Source organism: Neopelma chrysocephalum, unplaced genomic scaffold (assembly GCF_003984885.1).
Source record: "Neopelma chrysocephalum unplaced genomic scaffold, ASM398488v2 Primary Assembly neopelma1_60, whole genome shotgun sequence".
NCBI lineage: Eukaryota > Metazoa > Chordata > Aves > Passeriformes > Pipridae > Neopelma > Neopelma chrysocephalum.
The window spans coordinates 8,237,983-8,262,647 of NW_020897715.1; the positions used below are offsets into that span (position 1 = coordinate 8,237,983).

General features: G+C 39.3%; 1 protein-coding gene and 1 long non-coding RNA gene across 5 annotated transcripts in view; one reads left to right on the forward strand and one right to left on the reverse strand.

Annotated features, from left to right (window-relative positions):
• The first annotated feature begins 1,814 nt into the window (after positions 1-1,814).
• LOC113966450 lies at positions 1,815-24,430 on the forward strand. 3 transcript variants are annotated; one of them, XR_003533833.1, is made up of 6 exons: positions 1,815-1,873; positions 13,141-13,272; positions 17,239-17,326; positions 18,418-18,559; positions 21,018-21,101; positions 24,324-24,430. It is a non-coding gene; the product is annotated as an uncharacterized LOC113966450 (long non-coding RNA). The 3 variants fall into 3 exon arrangements; XR_003533834.1 differs by having other exon boundaries at positions 21,023-21,101; XR_003533835.1 differs by lacking the exon at positions 17,239-17,326.
• The window catches only part of ALCAM (activated leukocyte cell adhesion molecule), a 118,017-nt gene continuing 106,684 nt past the window's right edge, over positions 13,333-24,665 (reverse strand). Inside the window, exons 14-17 of one of the 2 annotated variants that reach the window (XM_027681185.1) lie at positions 24,306-24,423; positions 22,422-22,478; positions 17,416-17,530; positions 13,333-15,674 (exon numbers count right to left, since the gene is read on the reverse strand). In XM_027681185.1, the coding sequence (XP_027536986.1) occupies positions 17,443-17,530; positions 22,422-22,478; positions 24,306-24,423 (263 nt within the window). In that variant the 3' untranslated portion in view covers positions 13,333-15,674; positions 17,416-17,442. The remainder of the gene's footprint in view (positions 15,675-17,415; positions 17,531-22,421; positions 22,479-24,305; positions 24,424-24,665) is intronic. The other variant, XM_027681187.1, reaches the window with a different exon arrangement.

Sequence of the window (24,665 nt, forward strand, 5' to 3'; positions counted from 1 at the left end):
CACTTAGTGCCATGGTCTAGTAACCACGGCAGTGTTGGATCAAGGGTTGGACTTGATGATCTCGGAGGTCTTTTCCAACCCGGTTGATTCTATGATTCTATTCTATGATTCAGTGACAATAACAACACTTTGCTTCCTTCTTGCCCCCCGTCTTCCACAGTGAGCAACTGTTGTCTCCTTAGCAGCTGTTCCTTGGCTGTTTGTGCCAGCCTGAAGTACCTGGTGTGCTTTCTGGCCAGCTCTGTAAGTGCCTGCTTCAAGTGCAGTTGTCCCTTTTCTGCACAAAGTATCAGTGCCATGTTGAAAGTATTAAGCTTTTAAATGTGTCAGTGGCTTGTCTCTTTTTTTAGCTGGAGTCATACTTGTCTGTGTGTTTCAGTAGTTCTGCCACTTTTTCAGTGTTCCAAGTGATGCTGAATAGTGACTCCTAATCTATAGGCAAAGTGCTCCATTGCAGGAGTCTTGGGCTGTGAACATGTGGGATCTCTCAAGTTAAATACACTCTTAGAGGAGTCTCAGGAAGAAGGCATGCAGTGGTCTTTGGTATGAGCAGTGGTACAGCTGCTGAGGGTGTGGGCTGTACAACTGCAGTGGATCGGCCCATTGCTACTCTGTGTCAACACCAGATGAGGGCTGCTTTTTAAGGCAGTCCGAATGTGAGTGCTGCTATCAGCTTGAGATGCCCTGTTGTCCTGTTACTTTTTTATTTTATTTCATTTCATTTTTTTAAATGAAAATGCTAATATTAGCATGTACCCTGGGTTGTAGTAAAGTGTGATAGCCAGGAAAGCTATGGTGCAAAACTGTTTTCCTAAGGTGAGTCAGAGGATGCAAATGATAGAAACTCGTCTACTTTTCTCCATAATGACTGTTAACAACATGTAGTTTCACTTTAAACAGGAGCCCACTGAAGTAGGCATATGAAAACCAGCTCAAATGTGTAAGAGCTTGCAGATTGCATTAGTGCAGAGAAATGATGTTAAAGAGAAGGGACTAATTTTATAGACCAGGAAAATAATGGAGTTTTTTTCTTTTTTTTTTTTTCTTTTCTATAATCTTTTCTCCCCTTTTTAGCAAATCTGAAGTTTTGTATTGAAATGTGGTATGTTTGTGTGCTGTGAAATGATCCAGTTTCTGCTTTGTAAAAACTTGGTTGTTATTCGACAGGAGAGGATTCAAGCTGCTCAGTCTTGTTTGAAGAGATTGTTTAATGGTATGCCACCTCTTTCGTGTGCTATCTGCACAATTTTATTTTTTTTTTAAGATTCTTGTGCATTATTTGGCTGTAGAGGGTTGGTATCTTTGATTCTGCCCTGGAAATGAAAAATTTACTGTAAATGTGCTTTGATGGAAGATCAGCTCTGCAGCTGCTGTGGTTTCTCTGTTGCAGAAAGTGCTGTGTGCACCCTGGGTACTGTCAGTCCTGAAAACACACTGTTCATATTACCTGCACACTCATTTGCTGGCATCTTTTTCAAGAGTGTGTGGGTCAAGCAAGAACTTGGATACTTTCGTCCTCCTTTTGTCTTACTTACCTGTGCCAATCACATGCTTAAGGAAGACTGGAAGTCATATCACAACCCATATATGGCCATGAGATCAAAACTAAATGGAGACCAATGATCAAATAAAGCAAAGTTGAAGATGGAAAGGAGGTAGAATTGCAGCAGCAGCAGTGATGATAGAGGATAAAATTATGGTAAATATATAAAGCCAGTGGGAGAAATTTATAGCTTTGATGGGAATTTAATTACGGGAAAAAAGACTTTTGCAGGAAGACTGGTTTTTAAAATTTTTTTTTATTTTTTCTATCAGGAGGAAAACTAGCTGTGGAGAGGCTTTCCAGGAGGGAGATCAGACTAGAGATAAACAGGTAGGAGGCAGAGGAAGGGGGAGAGTAGAAAGAGCCTTAGCTGCACTGTGGTTCGGTTTGTTAGTAAAAGCAGAAACAACAAGCAGAGTCCGGGAACTGCTTGATAGGTGGATGCACAGCTCTTCTGAAGATGGCTTTAGTGATGAAGTATGGACTGTCTAGTGCACTTAACCTATCCAAAGGCATGCTGTTTCCAAACTTCTACTGCGTGCCTTAGTTGCTGACTCAGTGCTGATGCAGTATCTATAGTGCTTGCCTGCAAACGTGGGCTCTCGCTTCAGCACTGGTTTCATTCCATTCTTTCAGCTTTCTCTCTGTGAAGACTTTCCAATCAGAGTTCAGAATTAGTTCAGTATATGGATAGTGATTTCTCCACTTCAGAGCTGTTTGACCAGTGTCTTACCAGAAGCCTGTGTCCTATAAAACAAGGGGCTTAACTCTGTCCTCTGGTGAAGGGCCTTCCTGATAAGCTGAGTTGAACAAATCTGCACAGGCCAGGCTCTGTGCCTACACACAGCCTTGCCCAGGGCTTTTCTGAAAAACCCAGTCCCCTGCATGTTCAGTCCACTGCTCTGTGCCTCTGCACAGGAGGACATCAAGGACAGACGCATCCTCCCGATGTGAGAAGGGTTTACTGCAGGTATATTGTAAACCCTGAGATAAAAGTGGTACTGAAAAACAAGGCTGACTCTGCCTACAATCTTCAAATGTGTAGCAAACACACAAAAAAATGGACTTTCTGCAGGATTGCTGGCATGCACAAGGCATTTACTCCATGCCATGCCAGGGCCAGCAGCAGAGGGGAAGGGAGAGGAGCTGTGGGGCCTTTGAGAGAGAGCGCAGCCACAGCAAAAGGGGCAACTTTGCAGCAGTGCTGCAGGGTGAATATTACCTGTCTCAGCAGGCTGCATGTAGACTTGGGGCTCACAGTCTCATCACCCGTGTTCTAGTGCTGTTCAATTGCAAAAGGACTCTGGCTGAGTGGAAATGATGCTCTGCAATGTTTTAATCTGAGACAATGCAGGCTTGGCTTTCAGAGATGCCAACCACTCCTGTCTCTTTTCCTGAGCCTGAGTTGCAGTCTTGCATGCTCATTCATAATAGGGTGTCAAATTATAGGAGGAGCTCTATTTGTCATAAATGGCAGCCCTATGTTTCAGCAGATATTTTGTGAGTCTAGTGAGCCTAAATCAAGGCAGTGTGGATTAAACTGTCCCTCTGATTTTCTAGGTCACTCTTGGAGGGGGTTCGTCAATTTAAAACTCTTTTACACCCTGCAAAATATTGTCTTTTATTAAAACTCCTTTGAAATCCTTATCCATTATCTTGGCATTTTGCAGAAGGTACGATTATGTCCCAAAGTTCGGTTGAACAAGCCCCATTAGATGGATGACAACTTCCAACCCTCTTCAGTAAATAATGGTTCAATTTCCCTGAGGTGTGGGGGTTTTTCTGTTCCTCTTTCTGTTTGATATCTCAGGCCAGAGAACAGTGTATATTCCTACCAATCTGAATTTAAATGAAGCAGAAAGCTAACTTTGATTTGCTTCTGTTCCTTCCCATCAGACAAACTGGCTTGCATTAATCATATTAATAAAAATGACATTAAAATTACCAAGTTTTTAAAGGCACATGACCCACCAAGTTACAAGTCATCCTGTATGCATATTAATTACAAGTTGACTAAGATTTCAGTAAAAGCTCAAAGGAATGACATTTTTCCCTGTATGTTGGTTTTAATTTGGAAAGCTCCCTTGTAATGCAAGATGTATCCTGTCCTAATGCGGTTCTCTAATCACAGTATGCTTTAATTTTGATAGATGACCCCCAAATGCTTTAAACATACTAAGATTTGCAGTAATTAGAATTATTTTTTTAATACTTTGTTTCCTGAACTATCCATGGTGACATCCATCTATCATCAGATGGATTTGTTTACTCATTCTCTTTCTAAAAAAAAAAAAAAAGAAAGAAAAATCAAGTTATTTTTATTGAGAGCTTATCTTTGCTGCTATGTGGTGGAGGAAGCATGTTATAATTTATCTCACTCTAGTCACTGCTCCCTTTTTTGAGAGATTGTGTTCTGAAGAAGTGCACATTTTTCAGAAATGTTTAAAGCCCTTCCCCTTCCTCCCCCATCTACAAGTAGTAGCATTGCCCCAACAGGAGAGCCAAAAAGTCACTTCAGTCATTCTGAGTGCTTGCCAATGGAAACTGAAGTACAAGGCAGGATTCACTAGGCATTTTTTTCCTCTGCTCCATGTTTCACCTTACCGTGTTTGTAATATATAATACATGTATACACACAAATATACACATCTAGTGTATATTTTCAGTGCAGAATATTTATTAACAGAGGCTGTACAAAACAAGACAAAGTGTTGAGGATATTAATCTCCTGTCATTTCCCCCAAACCTGTTCTCTTCTGTCCTCCTTGTGTCATGATTCCTTGTCAGACCTTTGCAGTAGTGTTTAACTGTGATGGTTGCTACTGTTTGTTCAGCCATCAGACAGTGGGACTGATGTGAGAGATGCTCAGTGTAGCCCAGAGTGCTACCTATGGAAGTGCCCTTGCCTTTCCACAAGGAAGATGTTTGCTGGGCTTTTGCTCATTCATGGCTGGTTTTATCCTTTATTTCAGCAGTGACAAACCCCCACCCTGGCAAACAGGATGGCAGGTCTTTACCACCACTTGCCCGTGTCTGGGTTTAGGCAGTGAGCCCGGGAGGGTCCTGACTTGAATAACTAGGGGAAAAAAATGTTTCCTTCCTGGGCCAGTTAATAATCAGATCATATTAACAAGTAAAATTTGATTAGGCTTCTGATTAGGAAAGAGTAAGCCAGGAGTTTGAAGCTTGTTGTGTCAACAGAACAGATTAGCTTCAGTCTGATGTTCTGCTTTCAATAAGAAACTGTTAATAAAATTATAGCGTCTGTCTTCCTCATGAGGTTCTGAACATAAAGGACTTTGAGCAGTTGCTAAATATGATAGCACTGGGACTTTGTAAACAGCCAGGCAGAAGACTATCAAATCATTTAATTGCAATAAAAAAATAATAGTAGGGGAGAAGGGAAATATTTTTCTTTAATGAATGAGGTAAAACTTGCATGTTTGGAAAATTCTAGTAGGTTGCTGTCAACTGCCTGAGATGACCACTCAGAAGGGCAGATGTCCCAGCTGGAGGGCTCTCAGCTCACTGTTGCACAAGGCTTTATAGGCAGAATAGCCCAGTTCAATGCTGAAAAAGTTCTGAACAATTCTGACAGTTTAACCTTTTTATTGGAAAGTATTAAACTGAGCGAGACCCCTGGTGGCCTAGTGGTTAGCGTGCAGGACTTTCACTGCTGCGACCACGGGTTCAAATCCCGGTCTCCTGGCCTGATGGAGGTCGTTAGCCCTGTGTGGCCATCCATCTATGAGAAGGACACTCTAAACAAACCTACGTCCTGAGGACCTCACTGCCATTGTCCAAGCTTGCTTGGCCCCGGCAGATGAACCTTAGGATTAAAGGGTGGGCTCAGTTCAGCGCAGGCTGTGTCTCACCTAAAAAATCCATTGCGCAGGCTGGAAAGGTAAAAGACCTTTCCCCAAATCTTCGTTCACGAAGATGGGCCATTATGTATTTATTAAACTGAGCAATGTCACCAGCACCTTGTGAGGAGGCTCATTGTATGCAAGAAGAAACTGGCAATGTAGTGTGACCTGGAATGGCATCTGGGTTTTTACTGAGAACAGATTTTGGAAGAAACAGAGAAAATAATTCCTGTAAATTTTTTATTGAGCCCAGGTACTTTCAGCCAGGTCTGAGAATTGTCCAGCAGATCTCCACATACTAAACCGTTGGCATTTTGCCATACAAACCAGCATCACAGAAATTCAGGGTACAGACTGTTAAAACCATATTGCAAAGGCCTAACATTTAGAAATATAAATAATGCTTAGCCTACTTTTCTCATCAGAATAGGATCCAGTGACACTGTGATTAATCACAGGCTGCTCAGCATCAGTAGGGGGAAATGAAACCTATTAACGCTGCTGTGTTCTCCAGGTGCTGAGGCTGTATGGGAGGAAATGATCTCTGATGTGAGGGAAGACGGACTGCTAATTCAAAAAACAAAATTCCACCTGCTGTCAAGAATGATTAGGGATCAGAAGGGTACATTTGTGGTGATTGCTTGATCTTCATGGCTAATGAAGTTAACTGTCTACAGTCAGACCCCCATTAAAGTTAACTGTGGTGTTTTATTTTGTACCTAAAATGTTCCCCTGCACCAGATATGTTCGAGCGGGACAATTTCTCCCTTGGAGCATGCTCACTCACTCTACCTCAGGCTCCAGAAGTGTGAGAGGGTGAACATTGCTCTCAGCAGCAAGCGCTGATTCTGCTTATTACTTCAGGCACTGCTGACTGGTTTTGGATGCTCTCTCTGAACAGCGAGTGCTCTGTTGTGTACCAGTATCATTAACAACGGTCTTCAACTTCGAGGGGGATGGGAACAAAACAATGTTTCCTCTACCTCTTTGAATTTCAGCATTGTGGATTTAAATGTATTAATTTTCTGTGCTACGTAACAGCCAGGGTACCTCTGTCTGCTACACAATTCATTTGGTCACGACCTCTACGAATTTTGTCCTCCCTCAGATCACGTTGAATTAACCTATGGGAGGGAGTAAGATGTCCTGCTGGAATACCAGGTCTTGGATTCTCAGGTTTCTGCAGGAAAGCTGTAGATTATCTGAAAGACACACCAAGGGCAATGCACTGTAGTCCATCAGCAAAGAGAGAGCAGGATGATGTGTGCGAACAGAAACAGACTGACAAACATGTTGCTGTCATGTGCACACCCTTCATGCAGAAGATGGGAAAGTGCTTTGTACTTAACTGGAATGGGGTAGTGGTATCAAGACTCAAGTATGGAATGATTTTTCTTAGAGCGTATGTAAGCTAAAGATAGCCAGACAGCTGTAGGGGAGTTTGTCTTGCAAGGCCCCCCCCTCAGAGAAATGTATCAGAAACACCAGGTAAAGCTGAGATTGCTTCATTATTGTTATTGAAACCACTGAATTTGTGTACAGACGTAGCAGAATTGGGACCAGTGGGGAAGTAGTAATTAGAAAAACATTCATTTGGGAAGAGACTGGGTGGAGGAAAGGAGGTACAAGGGGAAAAAAGGGGTTCAGAAGTGGAGAAATGGAAAGTAAGATAAAGATCAGGTAAAAAAACAAAAGAGGACAGATTTTCCACCAGTAAGAGTATGAACCTTTGCAGATGTTAGTGTAGCTATCCTACTGACCCAAGGCCACCAGGATGCCAGAGGGTACCCTTGGGGCAACTCACTTGCCTACCAGTCAGGTCTGCTTTGGAAAGGACTGGTGTAGGAGGGCAAGGCAAGAGGGATCACTTGCACCTGAAGATTAAATGATGTGGGGAGAGAAAGATGATGGATTTGTACTTCAGTAGTAGTTCTGTGTAGTTCATAGGATTCAGCAGTGATACACCACAGCTTTGTAGCTGTGTGCAATAGCAAGCCAAATAATGGGAATTGAAAACAGTAGTCTGTTTTATTAGTTAATTAGGCTATTTGATTTGTTAATTATTAGTAATATGTTGATCAATCAATAAGCATTATAGTCCCTATCAGTTAGGTCTTAAGCCTGCAATGTAAAGGAGGAGAGTCAGATCCTGAGGCAACAAGCCAGTAGGTGATTCTTCTGAAACTGGACCTTGCATGACTGTGTCTCTGTAGAACCTGAGGCAGTAAAGAAGTGTTGTAAACTTATCTTAAATACCAGTCTGATTCCTCCTTCACTTAGGCTGTCTTCCATAGTAGTCTGCAATCTTTTTAATCCCTCCTTAAAGGAGGAATTAATTTAATTTTAATTTTAAAAAGTTCTTTTATTCTCATTTGTAGCTCATTAGTTCCTCCATGATCTAAATTGTCTTCGTTCTCTCATATGTCCTGGTAAGCATTTTGATTCCAGTGAATTTCAGCTTATGGTTCCTGTTTTGGAGCAGGAGGATTTGCTTATTTACTTGGAACTTTATAATCAGCCTCCCAAATCTGTCTGGATACTTTACAGCTGCCTTTGCCGATAGGTTTGTTTTTTTTTTTTTTCTGAGTAACCTGTTACTTTTTCTTCCTGTGAAATATAGTTTCTTTTGGAGAAAATTCTCATTCCTGATTTAATTTCCTTTGACTATTTTCTAATGATTTGGGGTCAGCTTTAATGTTTTATGAGTCATTTCATTATTTGTTCCATCTCGGTTCCTCAGTGCCTGACAGTTTCTCTCTCACCACCTCTGTCCTGCTGTGCAAGTTTTAGCCTTAGCCAGAATTTAGAGTTTTTCCCATGTGGATGAGCATCAGCAATACATAATGGGCGTGCTATTTGTGATAGCTTCACACTAAAATTCCCTTCAGGATGGTGGAGAGAGAGGCTGTTTTGCCCCTTAGAAATTCTCTCCCCTTTGCTGTTTACCACAGCCACAATCACTGTTTCTTTGGCCATGTCTCTGCCATATGCCCAGCCAGCAATAAATGGCCATGACTTTTATTTCAAATGGATTTATTAGGGATGGTGAGTAATGCATTTTTATGCTGGATTACTTATTATACTCATGTCTTGTGTCAAGATCTAGTTGGATGAAAGAACTGAGTGCATTAAAATACCATTTGAGAAGGGTTTATTAGTTAATAATACCTTGAAATGCACTTGAATGCTTTTCCTCGTGTAAATTTATGTAAATGTTTTTGGACTGAAAGCTGAATTATTATAATAAAAGCAGTATTATGTATATTGAGGAAGCTGAGCTGTTTGGGTTTGGTCACCGTATCTCTTAGAGTTGAAGAAGCTCATCCTGTCCAACCTAATTATTTCTACAGATCCCAAGAAAGTTTTTCTTTTTCCTCTCAGTTCATCTCTGAGCTCTGAGTTGAACTGTACCAGTTGGAGAAACACAAATGTTTAAAAAGTTCTTTTGGTACCTGCTGTTATGTTGAGGCCAGCTAACGGCTTAAGCAAGTTCTGTTCCAGGTACTACTGCTGGTTCAGCCATTAGACCTTCCTTAAAACTTTGGGAGCAAATATAACCTGCTTCATGCCAACTCTTTGCAACTGGAACTAGATGGATTTGTTAATTTGTGGAATTTCTCTCTGCCCAGTACTATAGACTGTGCCCTCTCTGGAGCTATATAAAGAGATTTAGTGGCTTCCTCTGCTGGAGCTAAAGATGGCCACTAAGGGTAGCAACTTTATAAAACATTACTCTGACTGCCTTGTTATCACCAGATCCAAGGTGATAGCTATTAGCACCTTTCAGCTAGTGTAAATGTAGAAAAGCATTTACCTAATGAGGAGAGAGCAAATGTTTGAATAAGTGCTCCAGGGAGAGCGGTAGAGAGAGCATTAAGACAGAGCACTGCATCTGTCCAAGGACTCCATCCTTGGAGGGCACTGACCACAGCAACATTCCCATCTCAGATTCTTTTTTCACTTTTTTTTTTTTTAAGTTGCACTTTAAAAAAATATTTAGCTGTCGTTGAAGATAACTGAGAGTGAGTTATGCTCCTATTTACTGTCAGTTTTACTCTTCCCTTCTCTCCACACTCCCTCTTTGAAGGACCAAACAATTGATTTCTCAGGCAGAGGCAGTGTGAGAGAAGCTGGCTCACAAATATGACTTTCTCAAGAGCTTCTGATCACTGATTACTTTTGTTGACAAACTTGTACTTCTTATCCCTGCCTCTAATATGTGTAAAAATTTCAGTAAAAAAACCTCTGCTTTTCCCCTGTTTTTCCTCATGTGGTTTGGATTAGGAAAATCCGGGACCCAGTGCTGTGCAGGAGACACAGCAAACCCAGACTGAACTGCAAAATGGAATACTTCAAGTACAGTGAGTGGGGGTTAGAAAGACATTGCACATAGAATTGAAACTACCTTATCATAGACACTGCACTTGATCTTAGTCAAAAAGCTGAGTATTCCACACACTGGTAATCTTGCTAACTCTAATTTTATCAGAAAGGCTGTCTGATCTGATTTCCATATCATGTTTCTTTCTGTTTAGCAAGTGTAGTCACTTTGGCCGGTTGTGTTTTTTGTGTTTACTTTCTTAAATTTGTGGAAATGAGTGTGATCTTTCTTTATTTGGAGTAATAAAACCAGAGAGAGATTTTATATCAACATATTTGAAATTGAATTTGTGGAAATATTTTGTCTATATGAGGTTTTATTTGATTCTTTAATTAATTTCATTTCCTGAATTTAGATTCAATTATATGTTCTTCTTTTTAAATGTATTCTGTTGTCCATGCTAGAATAGCTCTTCTTGTGGCAGATGCAAATATTAATGAAATCTCTGATCTGGTGTGTAGACATTATTGAACACTAACAACACAATCTGAATTTGTATCTGCTTTCTAGGGCTGGAGAAAACAAACTGACCTCAGTGATGTACCATTCAGGTGATTACTTAACTGTTCTAATGAAAATCTCGAGGAACAGGGAGGAGAAGGGATTAGGGTGATGTGAGTTTGAGCTGAGGGAAGCATTGTTCTGGATTTGTAATTGGTCTCTTTTAATATAAGATTAATTATGTAGCTTGTTATATAATTATTATTCTATTATTCTATTCTATATAATTCTATAATTGTTCTGTTATTGTATTGTAGAATTTATCTGAGTGAGGTTGAATGTAGGTTTATATTGAAAGAGAGACAGCTTTTTCCAAGAAAAAGCATATGAGTGGAAATCATTATATTTAAATAGAATGTAATCTGTTACTTTTTAGAGCAATAGGATGTTACTTTCTTCCCTCTGCTCTCTCAAGTCCAGCACTGAGTAGCATATAATAAATCCTTCCATGACAACTGTGTGGACTGAATATACGACAAAAAAAATCTACATCCTTAAACATAAGACTTGTGCTGACATTCCAGTACCTTAAAAAAAAAAAAGAAGGCACATTGGTGTTACAAGTGTAGGTTATGGTATTACAGTTGAGCCTTTGCAGTGTGGGTTACATTTTTGTGCTGTTTTCCCAAAACAGGGAAACTTCATGGGACTCCACAACAATGGATATGAACATGTGGAAGCCCCAGCACGGGAAGTTTAGTCTGTTTCTACATTTTTTTCCTGTTTCACAGTCCATTTCATGTTTATAGTTGTGTTAAATTGCTGGTATTTATCTCAAAGTGCTTTGTCATTTCTGAATTGGATGTCCTACAAATAAACAACTGATGGCAAGGGCAGCAGAGAATCAATCTATACAGAACACAGGATGTGGAAATGAGCACTAGGACAGGGAACAGAGGATGACAGAAGCCTTAGCTATATCACCAGGTAGAGCATGAGAAGAGGCAAAACATCTGGGGGGAGTAGGTGAGTGATGAGAGAGTTACATTACTGTTTTCTCACTAAGGAACAAAATTTCCCAATAATTTGTCAGGCTCTACCTTTTCAAGATGAAATTCATTACTACATCAAAGTGAATGCCTTGCTGCTAACAGAAAAAAATGCCCCTATTTAGAACGTAAATGAGAAAAATGTATGAATTACATTTATAGATATTTAAAGAATTGTGAGTGGCTGGGTGGATGGAGTTAGTCTTGTTTTAGAAATTGACTTTGGCAAAATTTGATAATAAGTAATAAGCTTCTGATTCCCTAATAATTTGAAATGTAGCAAATCATTATTGAATGTGTGTGCTGCATTACATATGAAGCATACACAGCCAAGAGGGGTGTGTGATGGGTTGGTTGGTTGGTTTGTTTGCAGCCTGTCTACCTCCCTTCTCATCCTCCCTCTCTGGCAGACCACCGTGAGGGAAGGCTGAAGTCAGCCTCGCTCAGCACTGAATTGTGCCAGCTTGAGGATGCTACCCTTTTTCAGAAGAGCTTGGGAGCCTTTCAGGGGTTAGAAGCATATAACTCAAAGTTATATACCTCCTGTGTTCCCTCCATCTCCTTCTGCCTGGAGGAGAAACCTGTTTGAAACCCCTGTATTGGGCAATTCTTGGAAACAGACACCTGAATGCAGATGCATTCTTGTCAAAAGGAAACCCAGAAAACATTTGCACAGATGTGGTTGACACAGGAGGTCATGATCTCATTTCATATGTCATTGCTTAATCTTAGCCGAGATAATTACAGACATATGGCTGTCTAAATATGAAGTCAACAGGAAGGTATCCAGCTACATGTGGTACTACAAGTAAATCAGATTTAACTGCAACAGCCAGCAGCTGAAGCTATTAGGTGAACATCGGATGTTCCCTGACAAAATTTATCATAAAAAAAAAGACAATAAATTTACATTTAGTCATTCTTTGTGTGTCTTTGTGGATAAAACTCACATTAGTATCTCATAATGTTCAAATAATCATCAGTATAGAATTTAGAGTTATTTGTATATGTTTTTCGAAACATGACAGGATGAAAACTCTCTGTCCAGGGAAAGTGTAACATATTGCCTAAACCATCTGTGGTGCTGGGTTGATGGTGGCAAGCCCTGGATAATAAAGGGACAATCAGGTGTGGAGTGTTTGCTTCACTGGCCAGCAGCAGTCAGGTCAGCGCTTTCCCCGTTTAGGCTCTGACCAGCTGCTGGTCCCAGCAGTGCAATAGTTGTAGGTGCAGCAAAGCCCTCAGACAGAGGCTATTCTGTAGTACTCAGAACCAGTACAAAATGTCCCTGATGCTTTGCCTTTTGTTGTGTTGACCCTAAGTACTTTTTTTCCCCATCCTTTCTGGAAGGCCTCACCTTCTGGCTGCACCATTACAATGTTTCTGTGTGTTTTAATAGTGGCTCACATCCACTGCAGCACAGCTATAGTTTTGGTATTGTTGCTTCTGAGGACTCACAGAGTTGCTCGGGAGGCTCATGGGATGTTTTTGCAGGATGCAGCCAAACCCGTTGGTTTGTTCCAAGCTCAGTGGCAGTTTCCTGTGTAGCCATGAACAGACACCACAAATCACCTTATTTCCTGACTGTAAAGCAAGAGGGTGGGCTCTCCCCTACTCGCCTTTGCCGTGCTTTTAAACCATTTGTAAGCAGGGATTTGTTTTTCTTCCTGTGTGAAGTAAACTAAGGTTGAACTCTGGTGTGGTGTACAAACTCAGATTTGAACAGGCCCCCTAAGTTTCACTGATATGGTAATTTTTAAATCCAGGTCACAAGCACAGATGTCCATGATGAACTCTGGGAAGGTTTTGTGTGCCAACTGGGCATGTGCTTTTCTCTGAGCGAGTGTTTATGCTCCCTAGGTCCTGACCCTGTGGTCCAGGAGAAGGCCCACAAACCCACACCAAGACCCCTTGGCTTTGCTGGAATTTTTATCCCAGACGACTATGGAGGCGTATTTGCAGGATTACAGTCAGCAGCAGTGTGAGCTCTGGGTAAGTGCCCTCCCTCGTGCTCGTACGTGTTCTGGTAAACTGAGATTTCAGACAAGCAAGTGAAGACATACTTCAGTTTTATTGTTGTTTAGGCATGGATAGAAACATTAATTCTTTTGCACTCTTGGTTCTTGAAACTTGCCTATAGTGAACTCGGAGCAGTGAAAAGCCCAGCTCCTAGGACTGACGATTTAAAGTGCATAGGAGATCTAGCAGAATCCCAAAAGGCGAGGAGTTGGTTTTATTCCTTCTTCTGTAGCTGTGGAAGCTGAAGGACTTTTTTTCTTCTCCTGTGCCCTGTATTCCCCTGACAGTGGTATGAAAATTTTCAGCCCTTCCCTATGCTTTCCCTTTGGAGGTTTTCCTATCTTTGGAAGTTTCCTCTCTGTATTTAAGAACTATCTGTAGTGTTATAAACAAAGACAGGTGATATTTGCACACTCCTTCACAGGACTCTGTTACAACTTTTCCCGTCTAGAGTCATGCCCACTGAATTTGTTTTTTCTTTTAAAAAATGTGTATTGTTTGGCAGTGTTCTTGCACCAAAAGAAAAAGATATATTTATATATAAAGTAACTTTTTTGTGTGTTCACGTTTTATTTTGGAAAAAGAGGTGTTTAAAAATTTTAGAATTTTTTAAACAAAATTCTAAAAAGAAAAAAATCACAATATTTACAGAGATAACAGAATGGCTTAGCCATGCAAAACAAATTACTTTGGTTTTTCCCCCATTTTACTTTGGTTTAAATATTGACCAAGATTATAATTTTTTTTTCTTTTTGCCAAATAAAACAGTAACAAATTAAAGTTTAGAGGCATATAACAGGATTTCCCTCTAATATTTTATACAGCATAGAGTTTATAGGACATCTTATGTATTTAATCCATGCCAATGCACTACAGGAAGCTTTTATTAAGACATCAGTCACTACTGCCCAGACATTTAACATTTTACAAATTTACAAGTAACAGTGTTTTCTTCCCCCTAAATAATGCAAAAGTGGCAAAATACATTTCCTAACGTCCATCTTTTTCTTTTATTTATTTATTTATCTTATTTATTTATTTATTTATTTATTTATTTTTGCCTACCAGTCTATAAAAACTTACTTTTTCCCTGCATATCTGTAAATGGAAACCTGATGTTCTGCTTAATCTGCTGTTTCCCTCCATCAAAGCTGCCTGTTACCTTCTTCCCGAAACTAACCTTCCAGATAAATTGAAACTTATCTCCCTTAAGTATGACTTCCTTTTGGCCATTCACTCTAAAACTTTCTCTTATCAAGTACCATTCTAAAAATTCCCTCAAGCAAAAAACATGTTTATAAAGTTACAAACTTGAATGTAACTAAAGATACATAGACATTTCATTGTTACAATTATATGTACTGTTTGATAAATTAGGTACCAGTTAAAAACACTAAAATTATCTCAAGGTGCATTCAATATCTGTAGCATAGTTAACAAAAACACACAAAAAATATATATATTCTATTTTTGTGGGAAAAAATGCAGCTTTGATATGACCACTTTTTAAAAAAAGGTTCCAATTCTGACTGGTATCTCTTTGAAATGAAGACAATTTACAGTACTTTAAGGCAGCGAATAACATAAAGGAAACAAAATTAACCCAGAATTCCAGTTCCTTATCCTAAAGCTAACAAGAAAGACGACTCATAATGATCAATAAAATGTGTGTCTTGCTCTAGAAGGAAAGGATTATTAGCCACCGTCTGTATGTAGGCTAGGAATTTTTCATAGTGTTCCTTGCTTAATACCCAGACTTCTTCAGGGAACCTCTTTATTCCCTTTCTGGCTTGTTTAGCTTTGCATGGTTTTTTAAACATTCACTTTCATTAACAACTTAGTTTATTCTTGTCACAGCTGTCACCCTTCTGCTTTATCATGACTTCAAAGAATGAAAAAGGAGTTTGACATTTTCCTTTAAGACAATCTTACACTGTAGGTACTTGCTACAAACCAGAGGCTTCACTGAAAACAACCAGAACTAGACATGTACCTGCTCAAAGGGTGTCATAAAAACAATTGAAATAAAAACCATTACACTATACATCAGATTAACAGCAACTCCCAGAACAAAGCCTTACAGTGTATAAAAATAGCTACGTAAAAAATTTACATAAAGGCAAACAAAAAGAAATCTTCAGTGCAGACATTTACAAAAAAATATTTCGAACAGAACACAACATGGTGACCTATTATCATGGCTGTTGCCAAAATTAGTTTGTGGGGTTTTTTTATCTTGAGATAATTATGTCTAAAATCCTTTGAAAACTTGGTAGTATGATCTGCTTAATACTTGAACCATGAATAGCTGTCACTTCTTTGTATATGTTTAAATACAATCCACGTTCATGCTTCAATTGGTCTATATGTATTCTCTGAAAATATGAAAGATAAAGCCAGTTAAACACTTTAAAGTATATTAACCATCATAACTACTCAGTATCTAACCTTCAAATAAACAGCTACATGAATAGTACTTTCTTCTGCTGTTCAATGACATGAACACTTTCATGACAAGAGTAGCTGTTGCAATATTGTTCCCAGTAAATCCAGTAAGTTTATCTGGTAAGTAATGGATTTATGTCCATTTCATTTATGTAGATGTACTGATCTGAAGAAATACAGAGTAAACGATTGCACTGAAGGCACACAATGTTATTTGAACTCCTATGTTAAATAAATACCCCCAGCTAACTTCATCTAATCACCTCAATATCACAATGTTGCAGAAGGTACCAGGACCAGGCAAAAAATACAGACGAAGCCCCAAGCAAAAAGATTACAGAATTTCCCCATAGAATTGTAGTAGGAATGCTGGGTATTTATGCTGCAACTTTTTTGAAAATCCAGATCTACTTATTTTCTACTTTTAAATCATTTATAGGATATAATTTTGATATTCCCAATTCCCTTTTTCAAATTATAAAACAGTGATATTACTAGTAAAGTGCCTATAGCAATGCTGCATCTCTTTATATACTGTATAAGTGCTTTATCTAATTCAGTGAATTTTGAATATTTAACGCAAAACTTGTGGCTTGTACTTTAAAGTACAATACCGGTATTATTAATGGCAGCTGTATTTATTTAAATAAGAAACCTTTTAATGTAAATATGAAATACCATAGTTCCACTACATGCTTTAAAATCCTACTACCTCAAGAAGGTATCCAGTGCTATTTACTTAAGATCCCTGAAAATCAGGGCTGTCTACAGCTTTCCTGTGGAGGAAGTTACAATGCAGCACTACTGAACGGGTACTACTCTCATTTTTAAGAACAGTTGATGACTAACTGAACAAACCTCTGTATGGTCAGCTGGTTTCCAGACTCTTGGGCTACCATAGATTTTAAATGTCCTAAACTGGCCATAAGAATGGTCTAAACCCCTACGTTGGATTCTAAGAGGAGTGGCATATATACATGCAGCAGTGGTGTATATATGTGTGAGCACAGGGTGGTGCTGTTGGTGCTCTGTAGTGCTCCTGTAATTCCCAACAGAAGTTTGGCATCTACCGAATCGCTGGTATACAGATCCCAGCAGGGGAAACTTTCATACTAAACGTAATATACAGTGTCTCTTTACAGGATAAAACTGATCCTAGGATAAGTATGGAAAATCTAGAGTGAAAAGAATTGTTTTGTTCTAAAGGAAGTTTCATGCCATTTGCACTAATGATGAACAAAGCTGACCAAGAACTTGGAAACTGTTGCTCTTCAGTAAGAGAAGAAGGTTCCTGTAAACATTTCAAGTCACAACTTGAAACCTTCTAACTCTACCTAAACATATTCTTCATATATACACATATAAACACACGTGTACCACAGCGACACATTATATAAATTTGTATTTTCATTTCCTCAAGTATGTGGATTAAAATAAAGCCAAGTATTAAGTGACATCTAAATGTCAGGCTTGTTTTAATATCTCTGTGTGCAGCTTCGAATTCTTAACTGGCCAGAAGCTTCAGTCTGTCTGTCCTGATACTACACCACTCAAAGTGACCTCTCTGCCTCATCTCTGGAAGGTGAGCAACAGATTCCAAGCTACTGCTGTGATCAACAGAGAGAAATGGTGGGCAAAGGGGTGTTAAATTCTGCAATATTAAACACTTACCTGGAATGATGACTGACACATTTTCTCTTAAGTTTCAGATTTATGATTGTTTTCCTCTAGTTTTTTGTTTTCTTCTATATTTCCAAGATCTTTGTCTACATGTTTTGATGCTGTCCTATAATGTAAAAAAGAAGGTCATTTTGCACGTCTACAGCGTTTTGTTCCATCCTCACATTAATGACACTGCCTCCTCCCCTCGAACGGAAAACTTTGACAGGTTCTGTTCTGAGCAGGTTTGCATATGTCTGTAAATAGGCCAATGGCACCAGATGCCCCACTGGTGTTGGTACCACAGGAAGTATTGCAGTAGGGGTCTGTGTATTTGATTTACCTCTTGAGGAATTCAGAATTATCCTGAGCTAGCAGACATTTAGCAAGGTTAAACCAGTTGTGAAGATCCATGTTTCTTGACAAAGTAATTGTGTAGCTTGTTTCAAAAAACAAGAGTTTGCTTTAAGGCATACTAAAATGTTACAAGTGTGGCTAAGATATCTTGATCAACACAGCAATCTTTTGTGTACTTGTAGTAAATGACTTACAGAGCCCGTGCCAAACGGAAGCTCTTTAAATGTGAAGAAATTCATGAAAATTCTGGCAACACTGAAAAAAAATCACACTCTGGTTTCTAGATCTGTGCTAGCTGTGACTGACAAGCTTTGGGCAAAGATGAAATTGTGTAGATGTTTGAGGGGGGGAAAAAAGAGGTATGCCTCATTTAAAATAGCAGGTCTTCCTTAATGCAAGTAGTGGAGATGAATTAATGAGTTAAGTGCTTAGTTTAGCTTAGCACAATAAAACCACTATGCCATTCATTTAATCTGTGAGAAGCCTCACTGTCTGCCAAGGTGAAAGATTCCTGCAGTGCTGCGATAACATTTTGAAGGCCGCAATTTTTAAAATGTAAATGGGCAAATGTGTTTGAGTGGGACAAAGTAAATCCCTTGTGTCAAAGCAGATTATCGTATACGCATTTTCTCTACAGATAATTTGTTTCCCCTACAGAAAAGTGAGGTCTGTTGTGACAGATTCATGCATATGCTCGCCCTTGCTTCAGGGTAAAGACCCGCAGTGACGCTGACTTGCAAAATACAATGAAGACACAGGTTAGCAGGATAGTGTGACATGTCACGCTGACACCATGCAGGTATGTACCTCCCCAAACCGCTGAGCTGAATTTTTGCTGGTGGAGTGTTTCTGTGCACATCCTCCATCTGAGCAGAGGCCGTGAGCAGTGGCTACTACTGTGTGTGCCCTGAGCTGAAGTACCCTTGAGTGGTTCTGACAGTGTAGTCTTTGTCTCTGAAAGGCTTCTGATGGGGTACAAATGCACCTAACCCCCAACACCTCTGGGAGTGGTGCTGAAATGCTGCTTTCTGGGCTAGGGAGCAGCTCTTGAGGTGGAGTGCCAGGAGAGCACGGGATTCTGGATCCCAAAGCCCAGAGACTACACTGAATGGCACCATTCTAAAATGTTTTTTGTTTTAGAGGAGGTTATTTCCTGAATGGCTCTAAGTTTTAATGCTTCAAAACTGCATTTGCCTTTTACGATTGGTTTTAGAGTGCCTCTATTATATTTGTGTAATTGATAGAAAGGTGTTGGTGTTGGAAACCTACTTACTGCAAAGATCTGGACTCCTCTTTACTGCAGGCAAATTTAATTTTGTGCTGAGATAGTATTAGTAACTTATTCTACAGTGGTAAATTTCTATTGTGCAATAACATTCTACTTTTTTCTGGTATTCAAAACCTGAAACACGTGATATGCATTAAAAGGAAAGGATGTGAGATGCAATGAAGAATAAAATTCAGTGCTTCAGAGGAGACTGACCTTCTGTGATAACTGACCTTCTTAATAACCTTTCACAAATCTCTTTAATCCTCACAAAAAAGAAACAACCCCTCAAAAAAAACATCCCTTGAAAATTAAAAAAGTTTTTAATTTAAATTTTAAAAAATGTTTGGTTTAGGCTGAGCACATAATTTGGCTTGTCATGCGGCTAATGAGTCTTTTCCATAAATAAAGTCTCACAAAATTGGAGACAACAGGGGAAGAGATGAAAAGCTGAAAGAACCTGGACTCAGGCAATTACCTGAGCTGAAATGAGTTGGAGGCGAGAAAGCAGGATCCTGCACGTCTGTCCTCACGTAACCGCTTATGTCTGCTCTCGGAGACTGGATAGACTATTGGTATGGCTCAGTGTGATCCTTTTTATTTGGCCTCTTATCAAGAGTTTTACAGTGCCCAAAGCAGACTGAATCTCATATGACCTGACAGTTAACAGCAGAGGGAACTGTAACCAGCATTACTGGGCTTTGATTAGGTTAAAATTATTCAATGATTAAAGCTAGGAGATGCTGCAATGCGATCAGGTTTTGAGATTTAAAGTGCTCTATTTTAGTTCTGCATTCAATGAAACTAAATGTCACCTCTATTTTCCTAAAGCCACTACGGGTGAAAATGGCAGACCTAAAGGGCAACACTGTGACTTTGAAAGAGGCAGGAGATCCAGAACTCTTTTTGAGAATGTTATAAACCACTTGCTTGAAATGAGAGCAGCAGCAGTTTTTCATGTCTGACAATCAGATGGATTTTGATTCTCAATGCCCGAGACTGAAATGCAGCTGTTTATTTATGATGGTTCAGTGATCTTGCTGACCCTTTTTTTTGTTGTTCACCAAATAGCAATATCTAGGCAGATTAATCACCTTAGCACAAACAATACTGCTGCCTTTTTTAGTGCTATTTAAATAGTGTCGTTAAAAGACACAAGAGTAATTTTGTGCTAAGTTGCAGCAGTGTGATCCACTGGCAGTGCTCTGCCAACAGCAGAGGAACAGCCGACTCTGGCATGGCACCAATCCTCAGGGCTCGACAGACGTGGCTTGGGTTTGTAACAGAAATGTCTCAAAACATGGTTTCCATCGCTTCCTGAGGTGATTGAGGCACAGGACAAATGGTCCTTTGCCAGCTTAACATTCAACAACAGTTGTTCCTTACTCTTCGTGCATTAACTCCTGTCAGCTCACTTCATTTGCAACTCAAGAGCAACTTCCTGATGATATCTGAGCAGCTGGGGAATGTAGTCCGAGTGGACAGAAATATTCCTGAGGATTTGCCAGAAAGGGTAGACAGCCCACTCTGCCCAGGCCTGGAGCACTCTTTCACACTGTAACATTATCTGCAGCTCCACAAACAAAGCTCACACCTTCCCGTGCTCTGGCCCTGTTGTTCTGAGGAGTGAGAAGTTGGATGTAAAAATATGCCTTTACTTATTCTTTTTTTTAAAATTAATTTGTAAAACGTGAATCATTCTGAGCTAAAATCATGACTCATACTTTACACATATCTATGCTTGCTCTTCAGGAAAATAATTATCCTCAGGGATTCCTAATCAAAATCTCTCTGCAAGTAATACTGAAGTGAGTTTTTTAGCTTTCTTTGGAATGTGTGCATTTTGAGAGGCTGCTATTTTAATAGATTTTGTTCAGATACATTTTCCATGTCAATTGTTTTGCCTGTTGTACTGTAAATACAGAGTGCATATAGGTGTCCCAAAAACTGTTGTAGGGTTTTAATTTCTGATTTCTTTTCATCTCGCAAGTCCAGGCCTTGCCCCCAACAATGTTTAAGGAAGACAGTAGGCAGTGCTGTTTGTCCTTGTTACCCAAGCTTGAGACAATGACAGGTAAGAGGAGAGACATCAGTGTAGTTCTGCATGCTGAAGCAAGAGTCAAGAATTTCATTAAAGCTTGCATCCCTTTTGAAAGGCACATCAAACACTCAACTGCACTGATGCAAAAAATTTTCTAGGAGCTGATGATCTTATACATCCAAATCTGGACTATCGACATTCTCCTCCTATTTACCCCAATCTTGCCTTGCACTTCCTCCAATTATTTTCAAATGTGCATCAGCAAGCAAGAAGACAGAGATATTAGAAAAATATTCCAGTCACCAAGAAATTGGTGGCAATTTTTAAATTTATGTGGTGGCCTTTTACAGAAGATTTGTGTCATGTAACTATGTCTTTTCTCTGGAAGGGAACTGCACAAACCCCAATACAAATGAGTCTTTTTCATAACATAGAGCAAGTTTCCTACATATTTGGATTCATATACTTGTTTCTTATAAAATATCAGAAAGGCTGATATTTTTATTGCTATGCTTCAAGTGTTCAGTTTCAGAGAAACTAGTAACGTTTTTGACTACTGGGACCTAAGAAAGATTTGAAGAGTTTGGTGTGCTCTGAGTATAAACAATCTTAAGACTGCTGCTGTGCGTCAACTTGCTCAGCTGAACTTTCCTTCACCAGATTTTAAACCACTTTAACCTCAATCCAGCCTCATGTGACTTGAGATTTGTGCATCTCCAAACCTCAGGCACAAAAATGGGGCAAAGGTCCGATCTACATGCAGAACTGCCATGACTAGAGAGCAAGGGTACAGGGTGCTGAGTGCACTATATCCATTCCAAATCTTTAATTTCTACTGTACCCTCAGCTGTTTCTGGCAAGGTGAAAATTTCATAGATGAAGGATTTACTAAAGATGAGTGTCCTAGAATCACTCAACTGAGGTATGACATAAAAATTTTAGAAATATACAGAAGTGTTAAGATATATTCTGTTCAGTGCAGATTAGTTTACAACATCCTTTTTGGAAAAAGGAGAAATCTGCAGAGAACAAGTGTTTGGCCTTCTGCTCAGATGAAGGAGAAACAAGGCATGCTGGGGTAGGTGGCCTCAACTCTTTATTTAAGAGGGGGTTGCAGAATGTGGAATACAGATGAGTCCCTTATTTATGGGATAATATTCATATTGAAAAGAATATGTGGCAATAATCAGTTTTTCCATCAAGTGGAGCTGAGGCAGTGAATAACTGTACAAGTGATTTATTGTGAACATATTCCAAGGCTACAAGTATAATTCCTACTTAGTGTGGATGACAAGACAATAGAATATTGTACAAACCACAACACCAATAACAAAAAAGTAATGTTTTTCTTGCCTCGGCAGACTTGCAAAGTTCTGTGCTGCTGCCTTCTCAGACTTTCCTTTGGCGTCACTTTGGGGATAGAGATTAGTTGAGTTACTGTTCAAGGGTGGGTTTAAAAAATAACTATGAACTGCTGGCCTGTATGGAGATGGAGGGGTTGTGATTAGACACAGGTTGTGTCTAGAGGTGCAAGGTGCTTTTTACATGGTCTACTTTGACTTCTAGGCTCTAACTTATAATGAAAACTTTGTAAGAATAGGTACTGGCACTCTGCTTCGTCTTGCAAGTATGGTGTGCAGAAAGCAGGGAGTATAACATTAGATCAACTTAAATATATCCTGAAAACAGGAGACTGTCAATGATGATGCATCAATTAAGGGTTTTAGAAGCCAGTAACCATGTATCAAATATGGAGACTATTATATAACTATAAAGGTTTGGGGTTTTTTTCCAGTGAACCTCTCTAATCAATTCTAGTTTTAATTTTTCCTCTAAGCTTGAGGAAAGTAAATGTTGTCCATTTAGAAGATGCTGTATGTTATCTCTGAAGCAGAAAAAGTTATTTTAACTAATAAATTCATGCTGTATTCTACAATTCCTGTTAGCTCTCCCCACACTACATAATGGTACAAGAAAAGTTACTTACTTTACCTTCTCTGCCCTCTTATACCCCAAAAAACCCAAACCAGTGAACCAGTTTTATGATTCCACATTCACATATTCAAAAAGGAATGAAAAAAAGAAAATTATTCTAGACATTATCACAACGGTAGCAAAGCATGAGTGGAAGAGCACTATATGTTATCCTTTTTAATTTTTACCAAAAGAAGCATAAGCTTTACAAAAAAACCCTCCATGTATTATATCTGACTGTGGCTCTGTGCTTGGGTGATTTGTAACAATTCTGTATTTGAAAAACTTCCAAAATCTGATCAGTTATGGCTGAAGTAAAGTCCTTATGTATTATCTAAAGAAAGGATAACATAAATGAAAACACATTTGTTCATAGTAAAATCCAACTGGTATATTTTAAATCTAATTTGATCTAATTTTAATGAAAGGCCATGGAAAGAACAATTGAACTTTAAGACTACTTTTACACCTGTACTGATTTGTGCATGTTATGCATAAGTACCCTAATCTCCCCTGATAAGAAGCAGCTGTAAGGAGCCCTTCAGAAAGCAAGCCTGCCCTCAGTTCTCCCTGGAGACAACTGTACAGGGATAAGGCCAAATGGCCTGCAGTCATGGCCAACTTGAAAAGGATGCAGAAACGTGGTCACTTCCTGAGATCATCCAATTTATTTTCTGAAGTGAGCCTCTGTGATAACGAAGAAACTTGAAAGCAAACCCCGTTCTATGCCTAGGATGGCTAAAGCATATTGATTTGGATGATAGCTTCCAGACTTTTCAGCAACACAAGCTCTACCTTTACCAGTTTTACTTCAGAGATCTCAAAGTACCTATGAACAAAACAACTCTTCTCCCTGAGATGGTTTAGTCTTATTCTCTAAGTTATTCAATATTTAAAGCAAATGATGAAGACAGTTTCTAGCACCAGCAAAGCCACACAGACTCCCACATATCAAGTTCCATAATTAAGTAGTAGGTGCTATGTTTAAATGCAAGAGCCAGCACAGACTTGGCTGTCAGGAAAGACAACCTCATTACAGCTACAATCTATGAAAATCTTAGACCCCCACCTCCAGGAGATGAGTCCTGTTACTCATTAGGACAAGCCAACCACAGGTATCAAGTTTCCTTTTTCTATTAAGTGCACCTACTGTCCCCACCCATGACTACTGGAATGCTGCAGGAAGGAAAACAGGTGAACATACACTTCTGCCTATGGTTATTCTTTTTCGAATTTATTATGAAGTTTTCCATAAATTCTTACTTTGATTTCTTCACATAGAGCCAGTAGACAACACCTGCAACCAGGGCAACCAGCAGAAGACCGACCACAATTCCCACTATTAGCTTTGCCTGGTCATTAACCTTTTCGCTATTGTCATCTGAAGCAAAGAAGAAAAGTTAGAGATGACTTATGACAAAGTAAAACATTACACCAGTTCTAAAGAACTTTCATCAGAAACAAGAAAAGGGGTCACCAAGTCAAAATAAATAAAAAAAAAGTAAGCATTATTCTTTAAATGTACTTTAATCTTTTAAGCTTCAAGAAAATCACGTCTTAATCATGGCACAAGCTATTTCAAATTAAGTCCACCTTTGAGGGACTGTGGAAATAGTTCAAGAC